Consider the following 17,695-nt stretch of genomic DNA (forward strand, 5'->3'; position numbering starts at 1 on the left):
GTGTGTCATTGACATGCATGCTGTGCTGGAGAGGCTAGCATCCTTCCTTAAGAAAAAGACTGGAAAACATCAGAAAGACGACTGTTTCTGCTGATAAGGAGTCTAAATTTTCCGTATTGCATCTAATCTTACCTTATGATCTTAATTAAACTTTTTCTCCTAAATTGCTGTTTGGAGAGTTTATGCTAGCCAGGACATAAAATATCCAAGTAGAACTAACCAAAACCAATGGAACTGCCACCACAGGCCCTGGGGAGCACCAGCAGCAGTCAACATACTGAGTACAATCTCATGAAAAAACATTTATCCTATTATTTCTTTTTTAAGCTTTTATGCATTTTATGAGAAAATTTCACCCAGCGCACATACAACTTTGTCTATAGTAGGACCATATTTTGGAAGTACACTGAATAAGGCACCAGATTTTTTGCACAGGAAATGGTGCTGCATTTTACCAAAAGTAAAATTCATAAACATACATATATTCTGTATATATTTCTGGCACAGAAATAAGGACTTCTCAAAGCTGAGCTTTATATTCATTCCATGCAGCTTCATGAACATTAAGTCAGCTTCTTACACTAGGAGCATAGCATATATCCTACAGTAATAGTTGTGGGGTTTTTTTTCTCAAGCCTACAAAAACTAGATTACCAGAAAACTTCATGCTAATGGGCTTAATACTATGCAAAGTATCTCCCTTCCGACACAAAAAGTCAGCAAGGTACAGGATGTCGTAAGACAACACGGCTTCTTTTTTCACAGTGTGCGTTACCATGCAGCATGTTAATGGTAATCACTTTCTGCACAGAGTATGATGCAATCAAAGCTCTTCTAAACAACAACGGTGACAACCACATACTGCAAACTGAAAGCCAGCCCCACACAGCTGGTCAGCTCTCCACAACAGGCAATCCCTGAATGACATTTGAGTAAGTGAAACACCACTGACTTCTTGCTACACACAGATGTTCTGTGCTGATTATTTTAATGGGATGACATCCAAGAACATCCAAGGTTTGTTGTTTTGTTTTTTTTTTTTTTTTTTCACAAATGACTAAGGCATGCATACAATTCTAAAAGTCTAAGAGGATCTGGGACATAGTGAAAGAAATTACTTGCCCAAACATCAACCAAGAAGTCTGAATGAGCCATGACTGCACCCTGATTTCCTTTTGTTAAGGGACTGTGTGCACATACATTTCCTCATTGCAGACTCTATTCCCTCACTATATTGTAAAATATTTGAAAACAACAATTAGTATTTAATTGCAAAGAACTAAGTTCCAAAGGCAGTGGAAAGCAGATGGAGAAAGAACAATGTAATCTGGATTTTCATAATTAACCACACGTTTTTTCTTTGGAAGCTGTAGTTGCAGAATCCTAAAAAAGATTTCCTCATCAGTTTAGGAGCCATATACAATTTAATTAATTCACTGAAAATAACTGGTCATCCAAGTTGAAGGCTGGTGAAAATTTAATTAATCTAAATTAATTAAAGAACGGGTTAACTAGTTAATACTATAGTTCTCTGGAAGTTAAAATTACACCTCACCTTATAAAAATGAAAAATCTGTTATGCACCTTGTATGTTAACAGTCTCTGTGGCTGAAATGCCACTGTCTTCTCTGTAAGTGACAGTAAGACTCAATAGCTTATTTGCCATGTGTGATATCTATATAGTGACCTGAAAACCAAGGGAGCAAATTAAACACTCACAGACTTGATTAACACATAAATAAGTTTTTTATTTAGCAGAGAAAACCAGCAATTTTGAATCACCCCTATTTTGAAGGTGACCCTGTGCAAAATGACATCAGGCTGTCACCCTCACCACAACTTGGTGCAATTTCAGGTGCTAGAAAAGCCAATTCCATGGTAAGTATTCAAGCTATTGCAATAAAAGGGCTTTTGAGATTTTACCAACCTATTGCTGTAGGTGATGCTCCAGATAATTTTACCCAATTTCAATTCTGGAGAGGATTAATCCTTATAATAAAAGTCCAAGTCACACTTCACAAGTGCCCATTTTTCTGTACTGATCACAGAATTAACCTAAGGAGACTAATTTCATAGGTCAGGCAGCACAGCTAAGCCAGAGTTGAATTCTGCAATTGTTTAAGCTTTGAACTTCTCATTGGAAATTTTGAATACAGATCAAATAAATCAGAAAATTAGACAGCCTCCTTATTTTTGCATATGCATTTTCCAGATGAAGACTGGGTTATTTACAGAGGAGAGTTCTTTTCCACTGTATCACTCAGAAAAATGTGCCCGCATGCACACTAATTAACTAATTGTAGAGCAGTAGCTTTTCCTATGTCTCCAAAATTAATTAACTGATTTTACCCGTACCCAGTACTGCCTTAAAGAGATAGGTAAAAATAAAAATTATGAACGCAGCATAATAGGGACGAGGTGTCTGAGAAAAGACCATTAAGGGGCCAACATATAAAAATTGCTTTGAGATTTATCAATAAACCAATAAACTACCCACATAACAGGGCAGATCAGGCTGCGAAATGCTGAGTGCCCTTTTCCAGTTTAAGTCCAAGGGCACAGAAAGCTGATAAAGCCTGTTTTCCTTGCTCTGAGTCCAAAAGAAATAGCTTTGTTTGTTTGCTAGGGGTGATTTAATATGGAAGACGAGCATCTCAGAGACTTGGAATTATTCAGTGGCACAGAAAGAACAGAGCACAGCAAGATCGTAATTCTCAGTGTCCTGACTTTGGGGCTTAATTTCACTTTCATCAAAATCAACAGCAAAACTTGCCATCAACTTCAAAACTACCTTATATTTCCCTCACATAAGCAAATAAAAGAAAATCTTGGAATTACAAAAATCTACACCTACAGCTTTGTTCAAGGCCAATTTCACTTCCCTCCCCTCACCCCCCTTCTATTTATCCTAATATCTTAAGGATGGCTAGCAATCTTAATGATGGTGCAATTTCTTAAGCAGGAAGTCTACTAGCACGTAAAACTTTGGCAAAACTGGCTGCTAACAAGATTATGCTTACCAAGATGCTTAACAAAATAGCATGCAACTAAGTGTCACGCTCCTACATGGTATCTGGTTTGTTTGCCAGTTTCCACTACACCTCACAACTGCACTGCAGCGTCTACCAGCTTTCTCTTGTATGCCACATGGTCTGCCTAGCCTCAAGACCATTTTGCTGTCAATATGCTGACCATTGTTTTTCTTGCACTCAGTAATCCAATCAAGCAACCAGAAATAAATCTTCCTACAGCACACTGTACAATGTTCTACACAGCTTGAAAGCCATGGGTTCCTAAGAAGATTAAATGAAAGAGAGAACCACATCTCAACCTGTAAATCCTAAACTAGAGGCATGAGTTTGCAATTTAGTCCATGCCTGTTCCTGAGGTTATTGTTGTTATTTTAAAATGAGAATCTGGATTTCTTTACGCACATCCATATGTGAGATAATAAATCAACATTTATTTCCCGTGGCTCTTAATATGAAATAAGAAGCTGCGTGGCTTTTCGGATGCTAAACATATACTATTACATTCTAAACATCCTTACTGAATTGCTTGCAAGCAATAAATGGGCAAATGAAGTTATCCAAATGATTCAATAACTCACTTCAATACTGGCATGTTTTAAAGTACTGATTTTCAAACTGGTATTTGGAAATAATTACTAATAGAGTCATAAATGTATATACTAATATATTTGCAAATAATTAGGGAATGGGTCTGGTAACTTTTTGATTCCCTTGCTTAAAACTTACACTTGCTGGGTAGATAACTTCAACCAAAGAAAGTATTACTCTAAATTCACAGCACAACTTACTGCACAGTTTCTTGCTTTTGTACAAAATTTTAGTTACTGTAATTCCAGCTGTTGGCCTTTCCTCTGATAAAGAAATGGCCTTTTCTTTGCATGAAATGTGATGCAGTAAAGAATAGTGCCCTGGGTCATTCCCATGATAGAATCAAGTCCTGATTACCAAACTGAAAAGCAAGAAATCATCTCTCTCTAGTGATGCAGACCTCCTGTTTCTAGCCCAGTAGATGCACAGGATAGCAGGAATTACTAATATGATATATTAAGGTACAATAAAATATGTCAATAGCTCAGTACATAATGTCCTTGGCCCCAGGCAGGAATGATTTGTTACTTGGAAGGAGTACAAATTTAAGGAGGAAACAGAGACATCTTTCTCTGAAGAGAGATTTTTTTTTCTTTTTTTTTTTTTATCTTGGAAAAAAACCCTCAACCGTGAGAAATGTGCTGCTGAGAAATTTTAAATATTTGAGTAAGTCTTATAGGTTTCTAGGCAGAGGGCAGGTGAAATGATGTAGGAAGCACGCAAATTACCATCGCATGGATCTGAACTGTACCTCATTGACCTTTCACACAGCCTATGCGGCATGTTTCAGACTCGCTATGTGTGCATGCATGCACATGTGTGTACATGGCTGTGCCCATACACACGCACACACGAATGGTAAATGGTTCCAGCACAGACTGACAACAACGCAACCAACAGCTGACTAAATGATGTCTCTACAATATGTGAAGTCGGATTCTGAATGGCAGCAAGTAGTGGTTTTATCTCAGAAGTTGAACACACAAACTGATGGCAATATTTCCCCAAAATTTAGTCAGTGATCATTCTCTGACTAATTTTGCTATTGGTTTTGAGTGAGGGGAGACTCAGGTATTCTGTCTGTGACTTCTGCAAATGTGCAAGGCTGTGCCTGATACAAAGGTACATATGGGTCAAAACCCCATTCTGAACCGGAGAATTTAGATGTTTCTAATGTCTTTCAATATGTAGGGAAAATAATAACCACCTTTTAATCCAGATTTTGTAGATTATTTCATAATTATTTATGTCATTGCAACATTTAAAAATCCTGCCAAGATGAAGCCTCCAAGCAGGATATGCCACCACCTAGAAACATTCTAAATCAAAGTGTAGCAAATAAATACAATTAATATTAAGAATAAAGTAAAAAAGGGGAAAGAATATTTAAATAACAATAAAACTAGAGAAAAACAAAGAATAGCTGATCTACAGCATGATGTTCTCAACATACTTCAGATGACTGTTTAAAAATGTTTAGATAATAGTAATATTAATTATTTCTAACCACTCGTGGTCAAAGCAATTTCTGGAGTTTCAAAATAGTTTCAACTCCAACAGATGATTGCCATAATTTCTAGCTAAACGATAACGTGGTGATTATGCCTGGTAGCAATAAAAGGGATTTAATTATTAATTTGATTTAAAAAAAAAATTGCACCATGAATTAAACAACAAAATTAACATTTGATTAATCCCAAAGGAGGTGCTGGTGCTCCAGCATTACAAACCCCACAAATATTAACCCTCTCCCCAAGGCAAAAAGCCTATATAACTGGACAGGCCTTAAACAATGCCCTGAAGGTCACCAAACACGGGCTGTGACAAGGGGTGTGCCTTTTCCTCAGTGCTATATATCCACTACAGCTGTTTTGCAGCAGTCTGAGAGGGTGAAAAGTTTACATTAGCTGGTTATGCAATAAATGTCACTGGTATTACCACTGACTTTAGACTAGACTCCCAGCAGTAAGTAGTTAAGAGGTGATAAAGCAGGATTAATTCCTGAGGAAAATTTATGACTAATTTGTCAGTGTTGTATGCAGTAGAAATTCCCCACTATCTTTATTCTTCCTCGAACAATGAATTATTTTGTGTTGTCCCTTACACGTAGCACTTCGTAACGGTGCTGGTATCATTGCACACACACCTTTCAGCCTGTTCTCACACACTCACCTTAAAGAGGTCACCCAAGATCATTGCTATTTATGGCTATTCATGTAAACGAATACAACTTCAATGATACAGAGGACAGTGGAATCGCAAGGGAAAATAGTGCAAAACACAGTAACCAAGCAGTAACTATTCTGTGAACTGCCCTGATGAAATTGTATGTGATGGATACAGTAACAATATCCAAGTGAGCCCCTGTTGTCTAAGGCAGAGAGCAGTTATAGCAGTAGATAAAGCTGCTTTGGAGGCAACGTGAGCTCTTAGCCCTCCACCTGCTTTAGAATCAAGTCCACGATCAACACTTAAAACTCTTATTGTTGTCCCAAGCCACAAAGCTCAATTCTGCCACCAGCAAGGCAATAGCTGGTTTTTCCAAGACTGCATTTTTTTTTATTTCCTCTTTTCTGGGAGGAGCACACACATGAGCCAACACACCATCAGTGACAGCAAAGAGCAACTGCATTTCCTCAGAGTTACAGGTGTCACCTGCAAGATAATGAAATGTGTGGTAATGTGCTACAATGCATTTTTTGTCATATGTAACTGGTTTTCCAAAAGTGTGCCCTAGGGCTGCTCTAACTTAGGATTTTCAGTTTGCCTGTGACAGTGACCTGTCCTTAACAATACAATTGCAAGATTTTTTACAGACACAAATCTACAACAAATCTGAACTACACCCAAACCACCTGATCTGCCTGTTTTTCTAAAAAGTGAAACAGACCTACCAACACAACTATTTTGACTTGGGTCCCATTATACAAGTGATTCTGCCATCTACTAGATGCATCATTGACTGATACTTGCAAAGATTTATTGCTAGATCATATAGAGAAATAAACTACTTCTTTAAATTACCTCCTGGGCATCCATGTGTAACAAATAATCACCAACTCGGTGACAGCTTAGATCATGAGGAAAAGAGTGATGGCATGCTACCTACAGAAGAGTAAGCATATATCAATGTATGTAAAATTATATACAAAATGAACCATATTTTTCTTACCAAGTACTCTGAATGGCATTTATCTTTTTCCACCATGTGCTAATGAGCGGAAGGGCTGTGTTTTCATACAGTTGCCTAAGCCCTTAGTGCAATGGCAATCGGCTTATCACCTTGGTACTTTGGCATGAAAATTAGTAATATTTAAAGCCTTTGTATCAGTGTTAAAACAGAATAATAAGGAGTCAAGAGCATTCTATAAGAAGTTCTCATTGAAAGCCCAAATTTTCAGAATTTTGAAGTGCACAGCTAAGTATTACTAAGGTATCTGGTTTGTACCAAACAAGGGAGTTTAGATTAAAAAAAAAAAGTCACAAAACTGGTCACCTTTTTCCAATCCACCTGTGTCTTACCTTATGATGCACAACAGCTTACTCGTCCATAGATTTTGTTCTATGTTGTCATTTTAGGTTCTAAAAACGCTGCCAGTGCCAAGAGAGAATTTGAATCTCTAGGTTGCTGCTTATCGCTGCACAGATTAATGGAACCAGCCAGTCAGTTAAATCATAAAAAGTGATATTTAAATATGAGTTGGCTGAAATACAATTGAATTGGCTGATCTACATTAAGGTGAAGAAACACCATTCTTTATTCTACAGAATTAGTAACACCATCATTGTAATTGTTTGCAGCCTGGACAAAGCACTGTAGATGACTGGGGAGAAACTACAATTTATTTTACAGGTAGCAAAAAAGGTTGCTAAATAGATAAGAGATGTCTTAATCATTTGTTATAGGTATTACAGCTGTTTACTTATACTCATCTCTAATCCACGTTCCCATCTGTTCTATACCTCATGTATAAAACACTTTTAATACTTATTCATCCCTCACAGATCTTTTGAAGTGCAAACTTTCAGGCTTCCTTTGTCTCCATATGTCTTTAGTTTGCTGACTGAGTTTTTTGAATTCTGGTCAAAAGGACGAAGGGAAGTTATTTTAATTTTGAAAAACTGGCATCTTTTTATTTGCTGTTTACCAGAAAGCACTCACTCTCTTTGGTTCTTATATGTTTGCTTGTTGCCTGTGCCCAACAGTAAAACATTAATAAATGTCCAAATCCCAAGCTGCCTTACACCATCTTTATAAAACATACGAATGCCCAACCACAAATGACAGGGAAGAAGAACCCAGAACATCTTCTTCAGGTTTAGTCCTTTCAAAAGCTTTCTGCACAGAAGGTCCCTCCTCTCTATGGTTAAAGAGCCTGGCTTTCAACAACAGACAACCGTGGGCACATATCCTGGTTTTAAGAATTGTCCTAACCATTACACTGTTCCACTTGTACATCACTTTTGTTATAGGACTTTCATTAGTATGAATGTACTATCCATTACGCAGGAACAAATTCAAATCAGTTATAATCTTATTCCACAGTTACAAATCCAAAATGCCTGAAATCATGAAAAAAACTTGAAGGACAAAGGCCCCCAAAAGGGCTTTTTTTCTCCACAGTTGGCAGAGGAAAACTGGCTCTTGCCAATAAAGCCAACAAAACCCCAGATCATTAACAGGGCAGAAGTACTTGATCGAAGCTTATTTTTTGGCACTTGGGCCTGGAAGCATAGTGTTGGCTGCCTACGGAGTGCCACCACTCAGAAACATCAAGAGCACCCTAAAGTCAACAATGCCCAAAACATCCCTGTACTGTGGTGTCCTCGACGCTGCAGCAAGCACTGCACCAGGGTAGCTTCCACCGCCCACAACCCACACTTCAGAAGACTGCCATTTAGACACAGGGCATGGAAAACTTGCCACTGCCTTTTGAAACCAGGCCAAAAAAAGTAGGAAAGCCTATTGTGCCTTACTACCTAAAACTTCCATATGAGTGGGCACCACATAAATGAGCAGGGAATGTGGGATATAATTGCATGAAAGTTGTGCGCTATCACCATCAGGAACTGAAAAATATTGTTAAATATTATTCTGGGAGATAAATTTGGAGAAATAGCTTGGGGAAAAAAAGCAGAGTAATGGGTTAGATGGAAAAGCAGCTCCATACTGCTCCACCTGGGTCTGGCATTTATGAGCAACCCTGGGGGCAAAACTATGGCATCGGAAGATCTCTATTTTACATAGAAGATCTCCAGAGTCAAAGCACCCCCAGGCAGGCAGATATTTTGAGGTCTGGTATAATGATTTGGGGATTGAAATTCCACCTACAGCCTCACGTAGCTCCCACATCCTGTTGAGGATCTGGACCAAAGTACCCAAAACTGAGATGACAGAAGGAAAAACACTTATAAAGTCTCCAGACTTTGGGACTGTATATTCCTCTCTTTGTACAGCTTCTATCACAACAAATTTAACTATGTCTGGAGTTCTTCTGAAATACAGGATGGTGAACATTTGCCAACACAGCTGCTTTTCTACAGCCTCTAAGTAGTATCAGCTGACTTTTTAATTATATATGCTTTTTTATTTTTAAATATATTGATGGTTATGTTGTCCCCTTGCTGGTAATTAGAGGTGGCACGGTTTTAGCTTTCCTTTCCCCAGCACAATTAATAAGGGTTGCCTAATGAATCTTAGTGGATGGCCATGATTTAAGACCATTTAATCTATACTGCATTTCCATGCTGTCACTTTCTGTTCCTTACTAGGATACATACACACAAAACCAAGACTCCAGTGGTGAAAATCACTATAATCATTGCTTTATAACCAATAAATTAGTGAGAGGCACTAAAATAAACTGAGAATTGTATCCATTTCACTGTACTAATGGTTGCATATATAAAGTAACAGCCTTTTGAGTATGTCAGTAATAGACCTGAATTGAATCAACAAGGCTAAATGCTCAAGGCAAATTAACTAAGTTACTGCTATCGGAGTAACATGAAGTTAACACAAAAGTAACTTGAAAGTTTTTGAGATAATAAAAGCAGGTAAAATGTAATACAAAACCAGGCTTTTATCAAAACAAAGCCCGGTACAAGGAGTGCGATGACGCTCACATTACAAACATGTACCTAAAACAATGCAGCCATCTTGTACATGTTGGTGTACAAGATTGAGATACTCATAGCTGTATATTCAGACATACACTTGCAGAAGTAGACCAACTGTGAAATGTCCATAGAATAAAACTCTGACCTCCCTATGAACCATGAAACAACACTTAAAATATCTTTTGTTTCTGGTGAAAGAAGAAAGTATATCCTAGAGATAGAGTTACCATTACTGGGTTTATGGATCCAGCAGTAAGAAGCCCCGAAAAAGAAATGTTCAAGCCGTGCAAGCCAACTACAAACTCAGATCTTTTGCGGGTAACAGTTTTCCCCACACGCATGCAGGTAATTCGTGTTTTTCCTTAAACAAGCGTATCAGTCCATACATTATTACAGTGTGTGCGTGCAGCGTTAATACAGCCACCAAGTAGAGAAGTATCTAAAAATACTGTTAACAACCTTTCCTGTAGAATGCAAATACTGTCATTAAATACAATGTGGCAAGACTTCAGATCAGCGTACATCTTAAAATACCACACACAAGCTATTCAAGTTTCTTAAGACAACAAAATTGGCAATAAAATAATGTCAAACTATGTCTTGTTAGTAAAAATAGCGCATTTTCCAAATGCAGTTCTCTGTAAATGTAGAAAAACTGTAACTGTCTTGTATATACCATAAGCTATTTATCTAAAATGGTACTGTCAGTGAAACAGATGTCATTGCACAATATCCCTGTGCCGCCCACATTCTGTTCTCTTAGTTGCCAAACAGAACTGTTTTGAGTTATTTACCGAGCGATCAGATTCAAGGATTTCTGCAATGACCTCCAAGCAACATTAAAGAAAAAAAAAAGTACTTAAAACCAGAAATGTAATTTCACACAGTTTTTCAATGATCTAATATATTTAACATGACCTTACCAGTAGAGACTGTGAATGAAAGGCTGAAACCTTAGCAGAAGGCAAAAAAAGTCTAACTTGTAATAACTTTCTAAACCAGCTTTTTCCATTTTCCTATTCCTGTCCGGTACACCTAATTTCAAGCTTCTGCTTTTAAACATCTCTACTCAAAGGAGGAAGATATGGAATTAATATAAAAGTTTCTTCCCCAGGCCTGAAAAATAACCCTGAAAAACCAAAAGCCTATTCTTTACAGGATAACTACATAAACCCTAAAAATCATGCTACAGAATAAGATAGGCTGGAGGGACATTTGGAGCTGTCTGGTGGTGGGGTCACATGCCCTACCTACGGTAGGGCCCATTCAGGGCAGCACTCAGGGCTCGGTGTCACTTGTCAGGGGCCTGGATCGATGTGTATATACCATATGCCACCTTATATAGTGGAACTTAGCCGTCTGGTTTTAATGCTGTCTTTTCATCCTGTCTTGCTTTTTCCTCTTCCCTCCTTTTTTCCACCCTTGCCACAATGATCTCTGGAGTTCATCAGTATCAGACTGCCATCAGGCTCCCTTGAGGGTTCGAACAGGACTTTGTCAGTGCAACCCATGTGCTCTAAATGCAAAAATCTTGTAGTCTATTCTCATCAGTTTAATCAAAGTGTTGCCATAAATCAATTTACCAGATATTCTCAACCTGTAGTCTCTAAGAATGCAGACTTTATTTGAAAGCTCGTGAAGGAAGATAGTGAGCACAATGAAATTCATATCAAATATTCTGTCTGCATTCACCATTATGCAAGTAATTGCTACACTAAAGAAAATAAGATCAGAAAAGTAGTCAAGTTTAAATACTCGCAGTTTTGTAGTACAAAAAATAGTGCTGTAATTCTTAAAAATGGGGAAGAGAAAGACATCTAAAAGGCATCTAAAAGACATCTAGAGGTATGTGTGCATTCTCCCAATCCAATGAATATATCTAGACCAAGAGACAGCTATCTAAGACCCTTTTCTTAGGGGAAATATTGCCCTTGAGAATGTAAAGCTTTCTTCAATGCTTCAAGATGACTGTTAATGAAAGTGCTGAATTTATCACTAAAATAACATTTTAGTTTCTCAAGAGGTTTTTCATCTGATCAGGTTTTTACTGTTTGATACTTGTTTGCTAGTAAGCCACCTAACCCTTCAAATATCCAGCTTTATAATACCTTATTTAGACCTCTCAACTTTGTTGAGCTGCTTTCAGATTACAACACAAAGTCTTAAAGACAAATACAACCTGCACATTTTTTTAGCAGAACACTTGCAAATTTGGCAACAACAGAATCATCAAAATAGATGCAGGAGTATTTGTTCCAAGAAAGAATTTTCTATACACTCTTTAAATAAAGTTGTTTCAAGACACCCTAACTCACAGATTCCAGAGAGCTGCCTAGCAATTATTTGACCTAACAGGAAAAAGATACTAAACAAAAAAAGACTGAAAACATCTCAATTACAAACAACTGAGATAGTGTATCAAATGCATAATTTGCTAATTTGCTTATACGAATATTTATTTTCCATTGACACAACATACTCTTGGTGACCAAAAGCAATCAAGGCTAACAGCTAGCACTGCACAAATGAAGCATTCTTTGCCACCAGAAGCTAAGGCTATCACTTCTGCAAGACTTAAAATCCCCACTGGTTAAGAAATAAACCCCCATGTGCACTGCATTCACTAATAGGTATCAGATCTCAGACTACAGAAACATTTTATCCTTTGCTTCAAGCAAGAACTTCCAAGCCGAAAATATGAGGCTTTTCTATCAGGCTTGGGACTACATGTCATAGTTGGGTTTTGTTGGTTGGGTTTGGGCTTTTTTTGCTTTTTAAAATTATTTTAAAAAGCAAAAAAATCAATTATCTAATAACACTAAATGAGTGAACATGTAACTTCATTGAAATTACTTCCAAAGAACAAAATACGTGACATCCTTGTCATCAGAAAATCAGTTCATTCATGCTGCTAAATGCTGTTTAACTGAATAGCAAAATAACTGGTAATGAGTTATAATTTCAGAGTTATAATTTTAGAGCTGAATATTCAAAAATCTGTTTTACAGCACGGCTCACAGAAGAAATACAAAGTCTGATACCTTCAGAAGCTATTTTGCCCAGGAAACAGAAAATACGTATTAGCTAAATTGCAAAAAATTAGTGCATTACTTTAATCCCCCTCTATCTCTCAATGATCTACAAATAAATTATTTTGTCTTCTTAATAAAACATATGATGAAATGCCTGTGTTTTTAGGAAAAGTAGCCAGTTATCTGATTTATTTCTTCATCCCTATCTGAATTACGTGCACCTCTAATATGATCAAACTCCAAGAAAAAGTAATCAATATATCAAGTAATAAAGTGTTCCTAAATGTATCATTTTAAAATCAAGACCATCCAGAGTATTTTAAACATTATGTTAAATATGGCTCAGAAATTATTTATTCTTTTATCCAGCTGAGAAGAGTTAAGCACTTACCATGGCAAATAACTACCTTACCCCACCCTATAATCTGGACAACCCAAGGAAGTTGCTTTTCATATTGACTATTTAAGACCAGTTATAGACTGCTATCTCCTTCAAGTCCTGGTTATGCACACATGAAGGTGCATTAAATCGTTGCTTCATATACCATAGCCTCTTCCTATCATTGCACAGATCCAGCATACTGTTAAAGTAAGTACATACAATACACTGTGAAAAACTACGTTTACTACATTATTTAGAAAACAACTAACGGAGTTAAAGAAGCCCTTCATTCGTTATGGTAGCTATGTTGGCATTGTCCCTTCTTTTCATTTACTTATAAAATCATAATTGTGAGTTTTGAGAAAGATGAAGATGAGCATGTCAATTCTGGGAAAGGAACAGAACAAAAAGGCTGGTAAAAAAAAAGAAAAAAACACCCAAAACCAAACCAAAACAGTGAACCATTTCCTAACATTCTGAATTATTACTGGATAATCCAGCCTTACGTGACAAATAACCCTATTGTCATGTAAGGCCAGACATTTCAATTTCAGTATTAAACTTCCAATTAACATACTGCTACACGCGTAAGTCTTTATGGGTTCAGCTTCTTAAGTCCCTTAAATATAGCCTTCTTTAAGAAGAGAGCTGTTTAAAATATAATAATTGCTGAAGACCCACCAAACCCTCTGTGCATAAATTCTCTTCTCTGTTTGCGGCCAAGTATTAGGCCAAAAATTAGTTTCTTAGCTGCAGATACCATGAGTGGGAGACCGTCCTGCTTGAACAGGGGACCTTTTGCCATTGTGGTCACTGTTTTACCAGAGATTATTTTCGGGTAGTCATCCCTATTACCACTGAAAGTTTATACTTTATATCAGCATAAGTAGATGAAAAAGACACATATATCTGTCTTTGTGTGGTGTTCTGAAATATTTGCTGCATTAAAAGTCTTTTAAAAGCCAACTTTTGTCACAATGTCCTCCTCAGATGTTGTTACAGCTTAATCCAAAAGCTTAGGGAAAAAATAGTAGCTGTATCTCAGATCTCATCAACGTGCCAAAAATGCTGAGTAAAGGTTTGTCTTTTTGCTGGCATTTTTTTCTTGCTTTCTATGCGATTAGTATCATTCTGGAGTTAAAAGCTATTGATTTACTGGAAGGCTACCTTGTGTTTTATATTTTCAATGCTATTGGACTAATTAAACAAAAAGACCGTTTAGCAAAACATGGAACTTTTTTCATATTGCTTACTGCACTACATTAGGATACATATAATATAGCTGGGCTCAGCATTTACAGAGACATTATTACATACAACTAAAAATTGACCAACCTTGCCGTCAGCATCTGCTGTTGTCACCTTCTCAACCTTGTTCCTGTTTAGAAATTTCTTCACCCATTCTTCTACTTGAACATTGAACTTCATGAAAGTCACGTAGCAAAAATACGCTGTCAGGAGTGTTAAGCTTTCCCACCACATGATCAAATTATCCAGAAAAAAGATGATTAGCAAGATCAAGTCAACGATGTAAAAGGACACATCTCGAAAGAGTGGCCACCATGTAAGGTTCAAGATCTCTCTAGAAAATAAAGCACACATTCCAATAACAAACAGGATATTGAACACAGCAGATCCCACTATTGTACCAATGCCAACATTGCTGTGGGATATAAACACTCCTATTAAAGAAGTGAAGAGTTCTGGGGCTGACCCACCAGCAGCCATGAAAGTTGCCCCTGCCACATCATCAGATATGGTCAGTTTTTCAGTGATGACAGTCAAGGAAGGAACAAAGAACTCATCACAGACTATGGCTAAGGCTATAAACATGTAAATCATTCCAATTACATGGAGGATCACTGCTCCCTTTCTTCTCTCCTCAAGAGAGAAAAGGTCCTCAGGATACTCTCCCTTGGTATGTTCTTCTGTTGCATTGTCGTGCTCAGCATTGTGTTTCATAGAAGAGTGGGGGTCTGGAGTGCCATTTTCATCCTGCTCTGTGAAATCCAACAGAGTTCTTTGGTGCCCATGCACCAGCTTTTGGCTATCTAGGCTGCTGGCCACGCTATGTGGTTCCATCTTGAAAAAGGCACTAATTGAAAGAGAGAAAGTACTAATGGCCACTACACTGACAGCAAGTCCTATAATTCGTATCAGTCTCAGTTTTTTCCTAACGTTCTGGTGTCGTCTGCAACCGAACAGCAGTTCCTCCAAGCACAAGTCCTCCAAGACACCAGAAACAGTTTTTTTCTGAAGAGCCATTTTGTGTTCTGTGTGAGATGCTGAGAAAGTCAGATGAATTGTTCCTTCATACTTTTCTCCAGCTTTGAAGTTAGAAGTGCTTTAAGAGTTTTCCCAGAATCAGGTAGTTTTACTCTTCACAGGAAGTATTTTCTTCATTCGTCTTAAAAGGACAAAAAGGTATTAATAATATTAGTGAAACAGCACGTGATAAAAGCTTCTAAAAAGCATTTTACAGACTAGGTTAAATTTAGAATTTAAAGCAGAATATGACCAACTGTAACATAAAACCCTGTTGTATCCCATCAGACACAACAATAATATGTTTGTATCAGCAGTAACCCTGCAGATAACAGTCTATCAATACTTGAATCTTTTTATGCCTCTCATAAGCCTCTGAGCCATGGCTCTCCTTGGTTGCTGACAAAAAAATCCTAGTGGAAGGTAAAAGTTTTCCCCAAATGTTGTGTAAAATTGTGAAATTACTACTTTAATGGATACATCAAAAATTATTACCCCCTGTAATTACTTTCCACCATGATCATGTAACCTCCAAATCCCAAATGCAGGGGCAATAATGTATGAAAAAGCAATCAAAGTGCAAACAAGCATCTCACCAGACCTTTAGGCAGCTGAGGTGGTATTAACTGAAGTGTTATGGTACATAGAGCAACAGACATTGATATGTAGATAACACACTGTGCCATTGGAACAAGATCAAAATGAAGATCTAAGACATCCACAGTCTCCTTAATTCCCCTGTAAAATTGAGACTGAAGTTCACAGAGAGAGCTCAGCTTGCTTCTGATCAGACCTAGGACACTAGCTTGGACTAAAAATTTTTATCCACCTCTGGTTTTGTTTTGGCTTATGTCACAGATTCAACTATAAATGTAGGAAGTTACTGAGAATACCGATGGGTTAAGTATCTTTTAGAGGTGTTCCTCTTACAGATCCTTAAGAAAATAGTTTGAATTTACACAAGGGCTGATCCTGAAATATATGAAACAGAATTAAACTATGTGAGAAGGTCTACTCAGGTATGCCAGAGCTGGACATATCAGACCAGCAGCACTTTTAAAACAGGGGAGGGAAAAAACTCCCGCCGCTGCATACTAACAAGTGCTTTGAATTCTGAATTTGAAGACTATACATGAGGTAGACATTAGTTACACATGCAGTACACACAGCAGGCTGTACTTTATATGACACAAAATATAAAATACTTCCTAAATAAAATTGGCTACTAGTCCTCAATGTTACTGTCAAAAACGCACTTTGTTAACACCGCACATTCAGGTCGTTTGTTGTCATAGCTCAACAATCTATTTATTAATCAGTGGAATACTGATTTTGTACTCTCAAAGCCAGAACGACAACTATTACATGCAGCCATCTACATAAAAGTTAAGTCGCGTGCAGTTTCTCCTGGTTTTTATGAGCAGCTTCCATGCTAAGAAGATGTCATAGAGACATACTCCGCCTGCCAGGCGCAGCACCAGCGCGGAGATGTCTTGTTCTCCGCCTCGGAGTTACCGCTCACCGGACTGCCATAAAAACACCGGGCAGGAGAGACACCGGAACGGCACCAGCGCTGCTGCGCGCAGTTGGCGGCGGATGGGCCGATCAGCCCACACCGCTATCAATCACGCGAACGGGAGAAGCGCCCGGGCTGTCCTCTACCCCAAAACTCCCGCAGCAGCGCCGAGCCTCACCGCTCCCGCCGCCGCCTCTCCGGCCCGCCCGCCGCCGACCCTATCCCCCGGCGGAGCTCAGCGCCTCCCCCCCCCCCCCCAACCCCCCCACCCCGCAGCTCCATCCTCCCCGTCCCCCTCCGGCGATGCCGCAGAGCCTCGCCTAACTCATCTCAAGTTCGCACCGCTCTGCTCCGCGCCCTTCGCGCCGCACAAACTTTTCTCCCCCTCTCCAAAAAGCAGATCGGGTCCAGCGCCGGAGAGCCCCCCCGGTCCCAGCCGCGAAAAGCTGTGGAGGCACTGACCGGCTGGCTGCGGGCACAGGGCACCCCTCAGCAGCCGGGTACCACCCATGAGGGCGGGCGTTTGGGGAGGGGAGATGCCGCAGCCCAACCCCTGCCCGCGCAGACGGGGGGACGCTCACCCGGAGGTGCGCTGCGCTGCGCGCCGGCCGGCGGGCGCTGGGTAGGGGAACGGGCATAAGCAGCCACCGCCACGACCCCTCGCAGCGCCGTCTGCGGCGGGCGGCGGCCCCGGGATCCGCACCGCACCGCCCCGCACCGCCCCGCGCAGGCGGGGCAGGCGGCGGCCCGCCCCCGCCTC

At 39.1% G+C, this 17,695-nt stretch overlaps 1 protein-coding gene across 2 annotated transcripts in view; it reads right to left on the minus strand.

Annotated features, from left to right (window-relative positions):
- SLC24A2 (solute carrier family 24 member 2) overlaps positions 1-15,419 on the minus strand; it is a gene marked incomplete at both ends in the record, with an annotated part of 113,595 nt that extends 98,176 nt beyond the window's left edge. For both annotated transcript variants that reach the window (XM_084278077.1, XM_084278076.1), the window contains one exon: positions 14,490-15,419. In XM_084278077.1, the coding sequence (XP_084134203.1) occupies positions 14,490-15,419 (930 nt within the window). The remainder of the gene's footprint in view (positions 1-14,489) is intronic.
- Between the last annotated feature and the right edge of the window lie 2,276 nt (positions 15,420-17,695).

This window comes from Gallinula chloropus (assembly GCF_964237585.1).
Source record: "Gallinula chloropus genome assembly, chromosome: Z".
Classification (NCBI taxonomy): Eukaryota; Metazoa; Chordata; class Aves; order Gruiformes; family Rallidae; genus Gallinula; species Gallinula chloropus.